This window comes from Drosophila sulfurigaster, chromosome 3, assembly GCF_023558435.1.
Source record: "Drosophila sulfurigaster albostrigata strain 15112-1811.04 chromosome 3, ASM2355843v2, whole genome shotgun sequence".
Taxonomy (NCBI): Eukaryota; Metazoa; Arthropoda; class Insecta; order Diptera; family Drosophilidae; genus Drosophila; species Drosophila sulfurigaster.
Genome location: NC_084883.1, coordinates 9639924 through 9656048, shown reverse-complemented (window position 1 = coordinate 9656048; position 16125 = coordinate 9639924). Strand labels below are relative to the sequence as shown.

The 16125-nt window shown below is 49.2% G+C and overlaps 2 protein-coding genes across 2 annotated transcripts; both read right to left on the bottom strand.

Annotated features, from left to right (window-relative positions):
• Nucleotides 1-810: 810 nt before the first annotated feature.
• LOC133840473 (small subunit processome component 20 homolog) lies at nt 811-9678 on the bottom strand. Its single transcript, XM_062272327.1, has 6 exons — nt 9519-9678; nt 7048-9451; nt 4103-6994; nt 2179-4040; nt 1492-2121; nt 811-1429 (listed from the first exon to the last, which is right to left on the bottom strand). Exons 1-6 carry the CDS (start codon nt 9561-9563, stop codon nt 995-997), a joined length of 8268 nt encoding a protein of 2755 aa, XP_062128311.1. The 5' UTR covers nt 9564-9678; the 3' UTR covers nt 811-994.
• A 649-nt stretch (nt 9679-10327) lies between these two features.
• LOC133841486 (5-oxoprolinase) lies at nt 10328-15283 on the bottom strand. The gene is made up of 8 exons (XM_062274010.1): nt 14860-15283; nt 14515-14794; nt 14146-14458; nt 12952-13714; nt 12146-12897; nt 11824-12084; nt 10567-11767; nt 10328-10511 (listed from the first exon to the last, which is right to left on the bottom strand). The coding sequence occupies exons 1-8, from the start codon at nt 15052-15054 to the stop codon at nt 10362-10364; spliced, it is 3915 nt and encodes a 1304-aa protein (XP_062129994.1). The 5' UTR covers nt 15055-15283; the 3' UTR covers nt 10328-10361.
• Nucleotides 15284-16125: the final 842 nt, after the last annotated feature.

Below are 16125 nucleotides of genomic sequence, written 5' to 3'. Positions count from 1 at the left end.
CTTTCTTGAAAAGTATCGCATGGTACAACTGAAGTACCAGACGAGCAAAGCATATATTTTTACTGCAAGTGACTTTTTGTAATGCAGCCTGCTACTGATTTATGTTCGCCTGGTATTTCACCCGGTAATTTTTAACTGTTTAACCGTTCGTGGCGACATCGAATAGCCAATAACAACAACATGTGATACTACAATAACAACAACTCTCTTCTACAACAAAAGCTACTACAACAACATCAATAATAACAAATGAAAGAGTGTGAGTAGAAGAAAAACTTCCAGTGCACCTGCAAAGTATGCAACAAAAAATTCAGTTGTAAGTGAATTTCTGTAACTACTTGCTGCTGATTTATGTTCGCCTGGTGTTTCACCTGGTAATTTTCTACTTTTTCGCCGTTCGTGTAGACATCTAACAGCCAATAATAACAACAACATGTGATACTACAATAACAACAACAACTGTCTGCAACAACAATAGTAACTGCAAGTGACTTTCTGTAATTTTACTTGCTGCTGATTTATGTTCGCCTGGTATTTCACCTGGTAATTTTCTACTTTTAAGTCTTTCGTGTTGACATCTAACAGCCAATATTATCATGTGATACTACAACAGCAAAAACAACTGTCTGGTACAACAAAAACTACTACAACAACATCAATAAAGACTACAACTGGATGTGCAAAACACATCGACGCGCTTTCTTTAAAGTGCCGCATTGAACGACTGAAATACCAGGCAAACATAATAAAGAAGCAAGTGAGAAAGCTGAGAAAGTCAATATTCTCTTTTTACAATATGAAATAAGTTTGCATTTATTATATTTGAAATTGATGTAATTTTCTTGGTAAATATCTATTTCTATGCTTATATGATAACAATTCGTGTTTTCTTTCTTTGTCATTGGACATCCAAGTAAAGTGAATCTTCTAAATGTGTATAAAGCCGGGTAACACTAGCTAGTAATATACAATTCTATAACTATGCTAATAATAATTAAAAGCCCTCCATTTCAGCTTTCCGTTTGCGTTTCTTGAGCTTCTGCTTCATGTCGGGCGCCTTGCCACGGACGACAGCAGTCTTCAAGCGCTTGGCGGCCTTCTTCCGTTCCTGCACTCCAGCCTTGCGTTTAGCCGCACGCTCTGGATCATGGATCTTCTCCTGAGCCACCGCCTTGCGTCGCTCGGCGCGACGCACCATCAACTTGGTTTGCACCACATTGCGAAGCTTGTCGTAGGTCTCGGTACCGATGCGTTTGCGCAGGCGACTTCCCACACGCAATGCCAGCTGCCGCAACTCGGCATCCACATTTTGATCCTCCTCAGACATTTCGCGGACCAGGGACTGCAGCAAAGGTGGCGCCAATTGAGTAACGACATCCACACTAAGCAATGTGCTCAGTCCTTCGATAAGCGTGAACAAAGCAGTGCGCTGCAAAAGAAATCATTGATGAGCATAATTTAGAACAGACATTGATTAACGGAGCTACTTACAATGCTGGTGTCGTGTGGCGCCTTGGCCAGTTCCTTGTTGATCAGGAAGCGAATGTTCCGCACCAGCCAATTGAGATTGATTTTGCCAGCTGGCGGTAGATCAGATTGATCTGCATCGGCATCCGGCTCCTGTTTGATGCTGAAGGGCACATCTCGCAGCATGTGCGCCACATAGAGCAGTATCTTGACCAGCTCATCAATCATTTCCTGCGCCGTCTCGCCAGGCGTCACCTGAGCACACAGATCCAGCACCAAGCTCTTCAGATCCTGCGCTGGCTGTGCGTAGATAAACTCTAACGACTTGGCCTCCGCCTTGTGCTCCCGTTTGACGCCAACCAGCTGCTGACCCACATAATCGTAGTCATAGTGCGCCAGGATCTGTGTAAGTAGCTTGGCTGCATTGCAACGCACCCAGTTGTGCTCATGGGCCAGCAATCTTTGACAGGCATAGGCCAGTTCGTCCACTGTTGGGGCAAATTCTTCGCTTGAGAGCATCACTTCGCCGCAGTGTTCGAAAATCTTGAGCAGACAATACTGCAGCTGTATCAGCTGATGGTCAATGCAGCGCTGCTGATGCTCTAGCCGTGCCTCTGGATCCATATCCGCCAGCAATTCCTCCTCTGCAGCCATCTATAAATTTCAAATATTAATATCTCCAAAGCAATTTAAATGTAACCCTTCACTTACCTTGCGACGACGCTTGCGCGGCACACTCGAGTCCATCGCAGAGAACGCCTCACGTCCTGGTGCACGCACAAACTTGCCGCCAGCATTGACATCACCCAGCGTGAGTATAGCGACCAGTGTGGGCAGCACCAGAGGCAGGCGCTCCACAAATCCGCCACGTTCCGCCTGCACAAAGCGGGAGAGCATTGCAGCAGCCATCTCACGCACACCTGGCTTCTGGCTGGACTGTGGTGAAGTGAAGAACAGGAGTGTCAAGTCGAGCAGTGGCTGACGCTGCAGCTTGTTGAGTCGGCCGAGCAGAGCTTCGAGAGCAGCGGCCACAGCTCGTCGGCATGCGGTGTCCTCGTCGTTGACAAGCCGCGTGCCCAGGGAGAGATAGAGGAACTCCGAATGCTTGGCCAGCATCTGCAGCGGGAATTTGTTGATGATGGACAGCATAAACTGAATGGCCGACTGTCTGCCCGAGGGTTGCGTGTAGGCCAACTGAACGGACATGAACTTCATCAGCTGCTCAACACGTTGCTGCAGCGGATACTCCATGATGTAGGTGATGAGTATGCTCCTGGATTCGTCGCGCACATGATCTGACTGCGAGATGATCGAAAGATCACCCAATCGCTTCATCAAGTCGTGCAGCGAGCGTGTGTCCACTTTGCGGCCCACCAGCGCCTTGAGCAGCGTGAAGCACATGGTCTGGCTGCTGCACTCTCCCTCCTGCAGCTCCTGCTCGATGTGCAGCAACAGCTGCTCAATCTGCTCGGCAGTCAGCGCATAATCCTCGCACTTACGAAGCAGCGCCACCACAGCCTTGAAGCTGGCGCGTACTAGCTGTGCATTCTCTTCCTGTCGCGTGGCTCCAAATGTGGAGAAGTTCTTCAGGATGTCGAACATGCGCTTGACCACCGGAGCCAGTTGCTCGGCATTCAGCTCGGCGAGCTCATATTCGCCTAGCCAAATGGCCGTGTAGCACTTCAGGGCATAGCTGGTGGTCCTTGCATGATTACTGCTGAGGGCATCGCGCAACAACGGCAGCAGCGGATGCAGAAATGGTTGATAGTCCAGATCCGTGAGCTTCTTGCGCTTCAGCACAAAGTGCAGCAACTCCAGACCAAACTCAATGAGGATATGGGCATTAGCCTGGGCACTGGACTTGACTTGCTTGTTGCCAGTGGTGACGCTTCGTCGTCCGGGCGCTGGCTGCAGCAGGAGGCAATCGGGACGAGCGCGTCTCATCAGTGCCTGCTCCTTGGCGCTAAGCTGTCGCTTCTGTGTGCCGGGCAACAGATCTGTGATGCTCTCCGACATCGTGCCGTAGATGAAGATCAGCAAACTCTCGCGTGCAATGTGCGTGTTCTCCACCAGACCCGCAACGATCTTGGCAAAGCACTCCTGTATCTTTTGCGTCACCTTGCGGGAATGGGTACGCGCCAGTTGCTCCTTGAAGGGCAGCAGCAGATCCAGCAAACAGTTGTCCCTGATGTGTCGCGCTGCAATATTGAGTGTCAAATAGCTCTTGGCACTGGGCTTTGCCTCTGGCGTGTGGGCCACAATCTTGTCCACCTCCTTCTCGGCATTCACATCCCCAAATATATCATTCAGAGCCACTTCAAGCAGATTCTGCAGGCAGGATTCAATGTGCGTCGGCTGCAATTGGCCACGCAGTGCATCCAACACTCCGTGCAGCGTTACCGAGAGCACATGCACCTGGAAGCCACGTGTGAGCAGCGACTGCAGTTGCTCCAGCAGCAATCCAAGGCAACTGCCGCCCAGTGTAAGCATGATCTTCTTGAGGATGTCGCGGGTCAGCATGCGCACTGACTTGAGTGGGGAGCGCAGGAAAGTGCAAACCTTCATGAAGATACCTAAAAAAAATTAGTGAAATTAATAAGGATGACAAGCGGAATAATGTTGCTGCACTACTCACCTGGCAGACTGTTGTCCAGCAGCTCCTGTGGAAGCTTCTGCAGCAACTTGACCATGGCCAACGCAATGGGTACCCGCTGGATTTCCTCCTCTTCGCGCTCGTAGCTCAGTCGACGCCTGTTCACCTTGTGCTTGGTGTCGTAGTTCGTCTTCTCGGTGATGGCGCGATTCAAGGTCGGCAGCAGCACGCTGGTAATGGTGGCCATCACCCGTTTGGCGGCATTGGGTGCCAGTGTTTTGTCTTGTCTTTGCTTAGGCTGCTCGGTCTCAGTTTCAGTCTCCTCCTCTTCCACTTTGTCTGCTTCAAAGTCGATCTCTCCATCTTCCTCTTTCACAGGTTTCTCCTCTGGTTCACCCTCTGTTTTCTCCACCTCCTCTTCCTTGGGCTGTTCCTCGACGACCGACTCGCTTAGTTTCTGTTTCAGCTGCGCCAGTGCTGCAACATCCGCATGAGCATTGCTCAGATCAAAGTGGAAGGCGTCCAGAACACGTACCACCAAGCGAACGCACTGCTTCTGCTGGGAATGCGAGTGGCGCAGACGCTGCAAGTAATGCCGGAGCACAGCCTGGTAGTGCTGCCAGGGCAGCAGTTCACACATAACACCCACCGCCTCGATGGCGGCATCCACCAGCGTATGCTTGCCCGAATGCTTCTCGCTGAGCAGATAGCGTGTGGCCAAAGGCAACAGGAACTGCGTGAGACTGCGGGCACAGGGAGGCGTGGCACGCCAGCTGGCGCCACCGGCAATATTGACGAGTCGCTGCAGTCCACGACCATGCCGCTGCGTCTGCAGATGCAGCATATTCTCAAAGAAATCCACCTCCAGATCATGTTGATCCGTCAGCGGCGCCAGATCACGCAGCACATCATGCACTTGGGGACACTGACGCGCCAGTTCACCCAGTAATCCGATAGCTTCACTGCGCGCATGTTCGTGACGTTCATCGCGCAGGCAGCGCTGCAACAACGGCAACAGACAATCCTCCAGCCAGTGGTGCAGCTGTTCCTGCTTCAGCTGACGTGTCAGATGCGGCAGCAGCAGCTTCAACAGCTCGCCAATGTTGACGCGCATGCCCAGATCGGAGACGTGTCGCAGCATGTAGAAGCAGTTGTATGTGACCAGCAGTCCCAGCTCCAAGTCAATGACAACCTGCTCCTTGGGCTGCTCAAGTTGTTGCTTCAGCTCGTTGAGTGCCTGCAATCGCTTGTCGTAGTCGGGTTGCTCCAACCAGCGCTTGTCCCACGCATTGAGCAGCAGAACAATTCGTGCCCATTCACGCAGTTGCTCCGCCGCCGGCTGCAGCTGCTGCTCCAGTTTAGCCTGCTTGTGCAGTCGCTTGGCCATCTCCGCGAGCAGTTCGCAGAGCAATTTGCGCGCTGGCAGCGCATGCACCTGTTCAAATAGCGGCGCCAGTTGACGCACATACTGGTGTGGAGCGGGCACACGCTGGCTGAGATTTGCCAGGGTCTGTATCAGCTGCAGCACCGTTTCTGGACTGGCATTGGCATTCGCAGCCTGCTTGATGAAGATTGGCAGCAGCAGCTGCAGCAGCGTCTCGCAGGTTTCCGGCTGTTGCACGTGCACCGTTAGCAGACTGAGAATGTTTAGTTCCCGCTTGTCCAGAGACTGTTTGCCGGACTTCTTTTGCTTCCAGCTGGCCTGCATCAATTGCAGCACATCGGGTATGTAGGGTTGTAATATGGCCAGTGCTAAGGCGCCCTGTGCCTGATCGTCCTCCTTTTCCTTTGAGTTGGCACACTCAAGCAGCTGCTCCACCAACTGTAGCAGAGGTCGACGCACCAAATGCTTGGCCTTGTCGTTCAACAGCAGCGCCATCAGCTGCTTCATAATGGTTGGCGCATCCGCATCTGTCGGGGAACGTTCTTGCAACCAGCTGTGGAAACGGGGTTCGCTGCCCCAGAGCAGCAGCAGCTTCAGCAGTGGCGTTGGCGCATGTATTGATTCCTGCGGCAGGCGTGCAAGATTAGGCCAAACGAAGACCTCACAGATGGCACTGAGTTGGGATTCCTGCCAGAGCTCCGCATTGTCTAGCAGCTGGTCAAAGTAGCTGACCAGGGTTTGCAGCGCAGCATGACGCACATTTCTATAAGCATTCAAAAGTTTTCCTGCTGCTCCATGGCTACTCAAAGCTTGCTGAGACACTCCGCCGGCGAGCAGCAGCAGCTTGAGCACATAGACTTGGAAATCGGCGCTAAGGCGACCCGCAAACTCTTTGCGTATCAGCTCCAGCAGATTGACGATCCTCTGCAGCTGGCGTGCAGCAATCACAGACGTCGCCACAAACTCCTTGCGCACAAATTCCACCAACAGTTCGACTGGTTGATTCGTGTAGTTCTCGAAGCGACTGAACGCCATTCGCAGGAAACCAAGAATCTCCTGTTCATCCAACTGACCGAGAAAGCGCAGAATGAGTGTCTTACGCTGCTGTCCACTCAGCTGACGTTGATTTCCCTTGTTCAGATGTCCGTAAAGCAGACGCAGCATGTAGGGCATCAGTTCTGTGCGCTGCTGAGCAGCCAGGCTGCTCAACTCGAAGCCAGTGAGCGATGCCTTGAACTTAGCCTCATCAACGAGACCCGACAGCTGCTCCTTGTGCTGCACCAGCGCTGCGGGCTGTTTGTAGGCCACGAGACAGTCCAAAGCCAGCTGCTGCAGCTGCGCATTGGGTCCAGCAAGCAGTTCCAAATAAAACTCGCGCATCTCTGGCTCCCGATGTAGCGCCTTAGGATTGGGCTGGGCGACAAAGCAGCTGAGCTTAAGTTGAAGTGTCTGTAGTATGAATTTCGCATGAAGATTGCGCGTTCTACGCTTTTGGCGACCCTTTGCAGGAGTTGACTCCTCCGGCTCCTCATCCACTTCGATGTCATCGGCTGGAAAGCGTAATTAATGAGCGACAGTCTAACAAGGATTTCAGCTTACTTACCCGCCGTTTCCTGTAGATTCCAAGTATATTCGGCGTGTTCCAGCTGGCCGCGATACTCGCGCTCTACGAACTGCAGAAAGAGTCGCACCAGATCCGCATTCTTCACCTCCGCAATGCTGCCCAACTTGGGAATGCATTGCCAGAGCAGCTGGCGATAGTTCAATGCCTGTTGCAGCGTTATCTGTTGCTGCGACTCCTCCAGCGGCAGCAGCGATCCCAGCGCAGAGGAATTGTAGTCCCGTTGCTTGGGCTGTGCCAGTGTCGTCGTCTCCTTGGTGTAGTCGATGTACTCGTTTGTCTGCAGCAGCTTCGCCTTGAACAGTGTCCAGAACTCGTCGTTGGTCATCACCTTGAGGTATTCCGCCAGCAGTTGCTGCACTGGCGCCCACACGAACTTGAAATTGTTGTAGAGCAATCCAAGCAGAAGGCTGACTGCATGCTCCTTGAAGTGTGGCAGCTGCGCATACTGCTTAAACTGTGCTGCAGCCGGCTCCAGCTGTTGCAGTTGCAACAACAGCTCACGATAGTTGTGCACAGTCAGCTCAATGGAGCAGGCGCCAGCAAAGTACTCGTAGGGATTGTTCTTCACACGGAGAGCACCGAGCAACTGCAGGCAATGCGCAGCCATACGACGACACTGTGCTGCTGACTGACTTAGCAGTTGGGAAACTGGCTCGAGAATGGCGTCTACATCGTTGGCGTCCAGTTCGCCTTTGCTGGTCTTCAGCAACATCAATTGTAGGCAGGCCAAAGCCCGCGGATCGCTGGCAATCGAAGGCAGCAGGGTCTGTTGCAGTTGATGCCGCACTTTCTTGGCCAATTTGAACTTGAGCAGCGCGTGAGTCTGCAACAGCAGCAGCAAGAGTTGGGAGTCATAACTTGAGGTGCTCGTTAGCTGCTGTTCAATGGCAACCTGCAGGCTGCTCTCCAGCGACTGCTTGCTGAAGCCGCGTAAATGAGGCAACAGCAGCAATAACAGCAACTGGCTTTCGTCGTTGATATCAATGTTCTGCAACTGCTTCTCCACATGCGTCATGGTCTTGCTCTGCTTCAGCTGAATTACATAGGCCTGCCAGTCGGACAGACTCTGCGCATCCACAGCAAGTGGCCGCTTGTGCTGTACAATGCGTGCCAGCAGCTCCAACGCACTCTCGTCCAGTTGCTCCTCGTAGTGGGCCACAACATGGGGCAGCACCAAGAGCTCAAACTGCTTGTAGTCCAGCATCTGTAGTATGAACTCGACGTATACCACGCGCGACACTTGATGTACTTTCAGCTGCTGCTGTAGCAGACGACTTGCGTCTAGTTGACTGAGCTGCGTCTGCCGCGCCTGCAATAGGCTGCTGACCAGCGTGCTCAACTGCTGCAGTGGCTCTGCTGTTGTCAGCGTCATGTGTCGGTCGAGCAGCTTTAGCATTGTTGGCACCAGCAGCGAAAGTTCCGCAATGTAGCGTCCATCCTTGTGAGTTACGAGAGGAAGCATTAGTTCCAGCAGTTGCACCGTTGCCGTCACGCTCAACTCTGGCTTGGCGACGGCGCCGCAGAGTTGTTGCCAGAGCACGACGCTCTGATCCACTTGAATAAAGTTGAGCAACAAGCCGAGACTGTGCTGCAGTATGTCGGAAAGTAGTGCCGTCTGTGCATTAGTGTGACTCGCTCCCTCGTTCACCAGCACCTGGAGCACGTGGGCGACCAACTCGGCAGCACAGATATGCAGATGGCCATTGACACCACGCAGAATCTCGTAGAGCAGCCGACCGCAGCCATGCACGCTCTCCACCTGCTCGCGTAACACAGTCTTCAGCACGTAGGCAAGGAAGCGCGGAAAGTCGCGCACATCGCGTGCAATGTAAGCGAAACATTCGACGGCAAAGTTGGTCACATGATCCGGGTAATGCTGCTCGTCAAGCAGCGGCAGAATGGCATTGAAGACTACACCAATGTTGCGCTTTAAATAAGACTTCAGTGTCTTGAACAAATGCGCCAGACAGATGAGCGTCCATTCCAGTTGCTCCGCATCCTGTGTGTTCAGCAGACAGATCAATCTGTCGAGCACGCGTTGGAAATACGCATAGAACTCCTCACGCAAATCGCGGGCCAGCACATAGAGTAGTTCCAGCAGCGGCTGCTGCGACAATGTTGTAGCAGTGGCCAAGCGTTCCAGTAACAGATCAATTACAAAGTCTTTTTGATGCAACAGTTGGGGAAGCGTGACAATGTTGCGGCATCGCTTACTGAAGTAATTGTACTCCTCGGTCAGATTGAGCACGTTCCACTTTTGCAATGTCTGCTGGAAATACGTCTCGTTTTCCACTTCCTCGAGCTGCTCATTTTTGTGGCCTATGTGATAGAGCGCCAGATGCCGCAAGTCGATTTCATTCACGCGTTCCGTAAACGATTTGAACTGCGGCGACAAAAAAACGAGGCACATTAGACACCTTTTCTTGTGGAGTAAATGTGATGATACTTACCCGAAATGTGTTTGTGTCTTTTGATTTCTCTGTTATAGCAGCCATTTTGATGCATGCAAAATTTACTTTTTGTTTAATTCACTACGGTTTTTATACAATTTACGAACTCCGGTTTTTCATGCGACCGCAACACGTGCACATTGTTTACAAAAATGCGGCTGGCAGAAATGTTTATCGACGATTGTAGCAGGTTAACATAACCAGCTGTGCGGTTAACAGCGATAAAATGAATTTATCGATAGGTCCGACCCACTGTTACTGCTGCCTTATAGTATTTTTTGTACCAAAATATAAAAAGTGTACCATTTTTTTGTTAAATAATTTTATTTTATTTTCAAGATAAATATAAAAAAGCCAAATAGAAAGGTTATATTAGAAGGATTTATTAAATATCTTTAATAACACGCTGGCTGAAATTACGTGCTTTTAGCGCTTTCTGCAAATGTACCAAGATACTTGAATTGTAACATAGGAATTTTGTAGTTTTGGAATTTACGTACATAAGTATGTATATTGGTACATATGTATATTTAAAAAGTAACCGTTTTTCGTGGCCAAAATGTACTCTTTTTAAATTCGAATTAAATATTATTAAATTTAACACAATTGTAAGAAAAAACAAATACTTAAGCTAACAATCTTAAATGAATTTCTGATTTTTTAAAATTAATAACTAACTTCATATTAGGTTTTAAAAAAAAAAAAATATTGAAAACTTACAAATTCACTTTCAAATACACAAAATAAACGTTTATATTTTCATTGGTTTGGATTTATAATAAATCGAATATTTATTTTGATTTTTATTATTAACATTTAAAAACACTAGAATGTATATTGTCTTTAGACAGACTCTTGAGCTTGGCTGTAATTATAAACTGTACCCCGCTCCACAAATCGTTGTTGGCCGATGGGCGGGGAAAGATCAGCGTTGGAGGAATCATCTGTGTGTCCGTATCCACCACCACCTGGTGTCTTCATTGCAAATGTGTCCTGTGAAATAATAAATATTGAAATCTTTTCGAAATGAATTTTAGCATGCACTTACGCCTGCTTCCACATCGATGCTGATCTTTCCGGCCAGAGCAATTACTCGCCCATCGTGCTTAACGATGAGATTACGTCCAGGTTTTGCTGGTTCACCACCTGCAAGTCCATAAGGCTGCAGAGTTCTGCGTTCAGTAAGAACTGACAATGTAACCGGTTTCCGGAAGAGCAAATCCCGTTCAACTCCCTCGCCACCATTGAAACGTCCTCGGCCGCCAGAGCTGTCGGTGCGAAGACAGAAGCGCTTGAGGATCATGGGATAGCGCAACTCGAGAATCTCCGGATCGGTAATACGGGTGTTAGTCATGTGTGTGTGTACTCCGCCAGCACCATGCCAGTCAGGACCAGCTCCAGCTCCTCCAGCAACAGTTTCGTAGTAGCCCCACTCATTATCTCCAATGGTGATGTTGTTCATGCAGCCCTGTGAGGCGGCACAAATACGGAATGCCTTGAGAACAGTGTCCACAATGCGCTGCGAGGTCTGCACATTACCACCGACTACAGCTGCTCCCTCCGAGGGATCCAATATGGAGTTCTTGGGTATGATCACCTCAATGGGTGCCAAACAACCTTGATTAAGTGGCACATCGTGACCCACCATGCATCGCAGGCAGTAAATAAGTGCCGACAAGGTGATAGCACGAGGAGCATTGCAATTGCCCCACACCTCTTGACCCGATCCTGTGAAGTCGCATACAGCCGATCCGCTCTCGGGATCAATGGTGACGCGTAGACAAATGGGTGAACCGTCGTCCATGTGCTCCTCAGCAGTCAGCACTGTTGAGCCAGTACGCTCGAGAGTATCCTTGCCAATCTGGCGCAGCATGTCGCGCACTGCAAGTTCGGCATTCTTCTGAATATGTGCCATGTAGGCTTGAACAACGCTCAAACCGTAGCTGTCAATCAGCTCGGACACCAGATTAATGCCCTTGTGGTTGGCAGCGATCTGTGCCTTCAGATCGGAGATATTGTCGCCGAGATTACGTGTGCCCACAGCACCCTTGGCATTAGTTGGCGTTGTGAGGCGTTCCACAATCTGCTGTTCCTGGAACTGTCCATTCTCCACAATGAAGAATGACTTGAAGGCGGCACCCTCCTGTGCCAAGGTTGTGGAATGAGGCGGCATCGAACCTGGGGTGATGCCGCCAATGTCAGCATGATGACCACGGGAGCCGACAAAGAACACTGGCTTTGGCTGGCCTCTGCAAATGAATTAGGTGGTTCAGTAAGTTTCTTATTTCAAATAAATGCGACTTACTCGTAAAACACTGGTGTGATGACGGTCATGTCCGGCAGATGTGAGCCTCCAGCTTGAGGATGATTGGCGAGCAGCACATCGCCATTCTTGAGACTATCTCCTCGCACTTCTATTTGGTACTGCACAGTGGCCTGCATGGAGCCCAGATGCACAGGAATGTGCGGTGCATTACTGACCAATCCACCATCTGGGCCAAACAGAGCGCAGGAGAAGTCCAGACGCTCCTTGATGTTTGTCGAAATGGATGTGCGCTGGAGCACTCTGTAAGCAAAGAGTAGTTCCTTATTATCTGATTCAAATAGATTAACAATCGATAGCTCACCTGCCCATCTGCTCGGCAATGCTCATGAAGCGATGGCTAAAGATGCTCAGATGAACAGGATCCAGTTCCTCGTTAATGCCATGCTTGCCACCAGTTTTCACATCAATAATAAGGTCACCATAGCTAGTCACCTCCACGTTGCACTCGGGCTCAACAATTATGGTAGATAACTGATCGATGAGTACAGCTGGGCCGATGATTTTGTGCGAAGCTTTCAGATTCTGGGTTAGATAGATGGGCGCATTAAAGCCGCCCTCATCGAAATGCACCAAAGTGGTGCCCTCCGCTGTGGGCGTCGCTTCGGTAGCAGCTTGAACTTGTTGCTCTGGCGGCGTTTCATTTTTGCCCAACCCTCGAATGCGTATATCATCCACAATGACGCGACGATTCTGCAGCACAAAGCCAAACTCGGTGCGGTAACGCTCCAGGAATGTGGCTTGGAAGTCGCCATAAGAGGACAGCAGGACCGAAGAGGAATCCTTGGCATCTGGAGCAGCTGCTGGTGCGCACATTAGAGCTCCATCCGTGGCCTCGTAGCGCAGATGCAGGAATGGCTGTAACTCAATTTGTCGGAAGCCCTGCTCAGATAGCTTATCGTGGCATTGCTTGGACAAAGCATCGAGACGCTCCTTGAGCACCTGGTCATTGGCTGCACTAAACTCCAAGCCACTGGGTTCCTGTACCTCCTGGACAACGTCAGCTAGTGCCATTCCGTAGGCAGAGAGCACGCCCGCATACTTGTGGACGACCACCTGCAAAGATTGGTTAGGAAGTTTTCAACTGGTTATCATTCATTAATTACTCACCTTGGCTATGCCTAGATTGCGAGCAATGGAACAGGCATGTTGTCCACCAGCACCACCGAAGCAGGAAAGCACATGGTTAGCGGTGTCCAGGCCACGAGATTGCGTCAGTGCGCGTATAGGCCGACACATGGTCTCGTTGGCCACCCGAATGAAACCCAGAGCAACTTGTTCAATGGTCAATACTCTGGAATCCCCCGTGGCTGCGAGGTGCGCATTGATGTCCGACTGCAGTTCGGTAAACTTGCGCCTGGTGAGCTCATAGTCCAGTGGTTCATTTTCACTGGGTCCGAAGATCTTGGGGAAGTACTGAGGCAGAATACGACCTAGCATGAGGTTGGCATCCGTCACAGTTAGAGGACCTCCCTTCTTATAACAAGCTGGACCCGGATGAGAACCCGCCGATTCGGGACCCACTACAAAAATGCCCGAGCGGAAGAACAGCTGAGATCCGCCACCGGCTGCCACTGTATTGATGTCCAATTGCGGAGCCTGAATTGTCACGCCTGCTGTGGTACTTTCAATAACGTGCTCATAATTTCCAGCATAGCGTGATACATCCGTTGATGTTCCACCCATGTCAAAGCCAATCAAGGGTAAATCGGTTTCACGCGATCCCGTTAGTGCATAGCCAACCACGCCGCCGGCAGGTCCTGAGAGTATGGCACGAGCTCCACGGAAATTGTCCATGTTCGTTAAACCGCCATCCGATTGCATGAAGAGCACGTCCACGCCGGCCAATTGATTGTCGAAACCGGATTTAAAACTACAAAAAAAAAAAAAATAATAATCTTAATTTATTACAATAATAATTATTTAGAACAAAACTTAAAAAAAAAATAAGTGTCGCATTTTCTCATTTGCATGCTTAATATTTCGACCACGAACGTATTTCGTATTCAAAACTTGTTGTGTCAAATATTTTGGCCGCTCCTGTATCGCGAGTAGCCGTCTTTATCATTGTTGTTTCGGCAGGTACATATAACAACACTTTTAATTTTGTATACAGAGCGAGCAAAAGAGAGTGAGAGCGAGCTTTTCATAAAGTTTCGCTGTTTGTTTGCCGTCGGGTCGTCTTGGCACTATCATTATTATCTTTATTATCGGTTTGAAATTATGAATTATTTAATCCAAAAGAGCACTCTCATTGCACTAATTTACAAGCGAGATTGGAACATTAGGAGTGTACACACTCACCTGGCCAAGTAGCGATCAACATGGGGCGTCAGATAGGCCTCAGCGCAGGCTGTATAGCCGCGAGCAACCACGCGGCACATGGGCATCGCCTGGTGGGACAGTGTGACATGACTGAATCCCAATTCCTTGGCAATGGCCCCAATGCGCAGCTCGTGCTCGGGGCAGGCATAGCTGTGAGTCAGCACCACGGAGACAGCATTGATACCTTGCTTGCGGGCGGCAGAAAGCGATTTCCGAACAGAGGATTCATCCACGGGCTGCACTTCCAGGTACTTGCTGCCTGCTACGCCCTGTAGCACCTTCCATTGTTGAGCTGTTAGGCACATCTTAAGTCAGTCAGAACAAGACGAAATAGAAAGGTCGACTTACTCAGTTGACAGCGCTCCTTTTGCTCGGGCACAATGCGGCAGTCGACTTCGACGACAGTCTGATATAGATTAGCCGGTTTACGAATGTTCAAGTCGAATATCTTGGGTCGAGCCTGGTTGCCAATGTAGAGCAGATCGCGGAAGCCACTGTTGACCACCAGCACAACAGGGTCGCCCTTGCGTTCGAGCAGTGCATTGGTGGCCACAGTTGTGCCCATGCGCACCCAACCAATCTTGGAGGTATCCACCAAACCAGAGGGGGCTAGGTCTGCGCCAGTTTCCTATCAGCCCAGCAAACGAGACAGCTTAAGGGAAATTCTCGCAGTCAAATGTACTTTGAACTCACCTCTTTAAGTATACGTCGAATGCCCTCACGAGGAGCATCGCTGTAACGCTCTGGATCCTCGGAAAGCAACTTCATAGTACGCACCCGACCGCCTGGACAGATGCAGATCACATCGGTGAAGGTGCCGCCACGATCAATAGCAAAACAATATTTGTCATCGCCCTTAGACGAAACACCATCACTTCCTAACACCATTTTTTTAACTCGCACGACTTAACAATTTGAATGATCAACGAAGACTGAATAAGAGCGAGGCAGATCGTCAGCGTATTTATACTTTTCCCAGAGCTAGAGGCAGAGCGCGGAGAACTGTTCTCATGCACTTGCAGTGTTCTCCGACAGCTTTCTTAATGCTCTTGCTCTCATTTTGCACTCTCTCTATTGTTGGACAGTCCAATAAAGCTTGCACAACACATTAAGGCTTTTGTAAAGGGTGGTTTTTTTAAAGCTTCAGACTGAACATTTTAATAAAAATATATTAAATAAATTAAATTTTTATTATTTTTATTTTAATACATACATACTACACAAGTCTTGACTGTCCAATTTAACATTTCTCCCTATTAATTGATGGGTCAAGGTAAAAAGAAATCACCCGTTACAAATGTTATATTTGTAAATTGGAAGATGTATATACATATGTATATGTAGGTTTTACATGCAATGTACGTGCATCCAATACTTATTTTCTTTTTTTTATATGTATCTCCGAATAAAGGTTTACAATACGTACAACACTGTACTATTACTATACATGTACTCACGTACGTCTGTAAATTCAGATGATTTTTTATTCATTTAATAAAAACGCATTTGAATCTGAACTCTTTTTAGTTCGTCACAAAAATAAACTATTCTTCTATACATATTTGAAATTAAGCACAGTGAGCACAAATATTTTATTCGCAAAACAGCTGATACAACCAAAACACAAACAGAGAGCGTTTATTCAATGAGAGAATCCACTTTCATGATTGTGTTAGTGAGCACGGAGCGCATTGCAACTTTCGATAGTGTTAGTGAACTTCTCATGATAACCAATACACTCAAATATTTACTCTCAGCTACCTCATACATTTGACCAACTTGTTGCTTCGATTATTTTTAAGAGCGAGAGGTATGGAACAAAATTTAGCAACTGAGTGTAATGAGGATAGGGCGCAAAGGAGACCTTAAGAAACTAAATTCCATTTTGGACGTGGATTCATGTTAGACACCCTGTATACACATGTTTATTGCCGGTACACGTGGCCTTCTCTCATTCCC

Excerpts from the sequence above, each read along its gene's own strand:
- LOC133840473 (XM_062272327.1), bottom strand. The coding sequence starts at position 9,563 with ATGGCTGCTATAACAGAGAAATCAAAAGACACAAACACATTTCGG. Across the intron at positions 9,452-9,518 it reads AAGACACAAACACATTTCGG|TTCAAATCGTTTACGGAACG; the intron begins GTAAGTATCATC and ends TTGTCGCCGCAG. Across the intron at positions 6,995-7,047 it reads GAATCTACAGGAAACGGCGG|CCGATGACATCGAAGTGGAT; the intron begins GTAAGTAAGCTG and ends TACGCTTTCCAG.
- LOC133841486 (XM_062274010.1), bottom strand. The coding sequence starts at position 15,054 with ATGGTGTTAGGAAGTGATGGTGTTTCGTCTAAGGGCGATGACAAATAT. Across the intron at positions 14,459-14,514 it reads AAAGGAGCGCTGTCAACTGA|CTCAACAATGGAAGGTGCTA; the intron begins GTAAGTCGACCT and ends TGTGCCTAACAG. Across the intron at positions 13,715-14,145 it reads GTTGATCGCTACTTGGCCAG|TTTTAAATCCGGTTTCGACA; the intron begins GTGAGTGTGTAC and ends TTTTTTTTGTAG.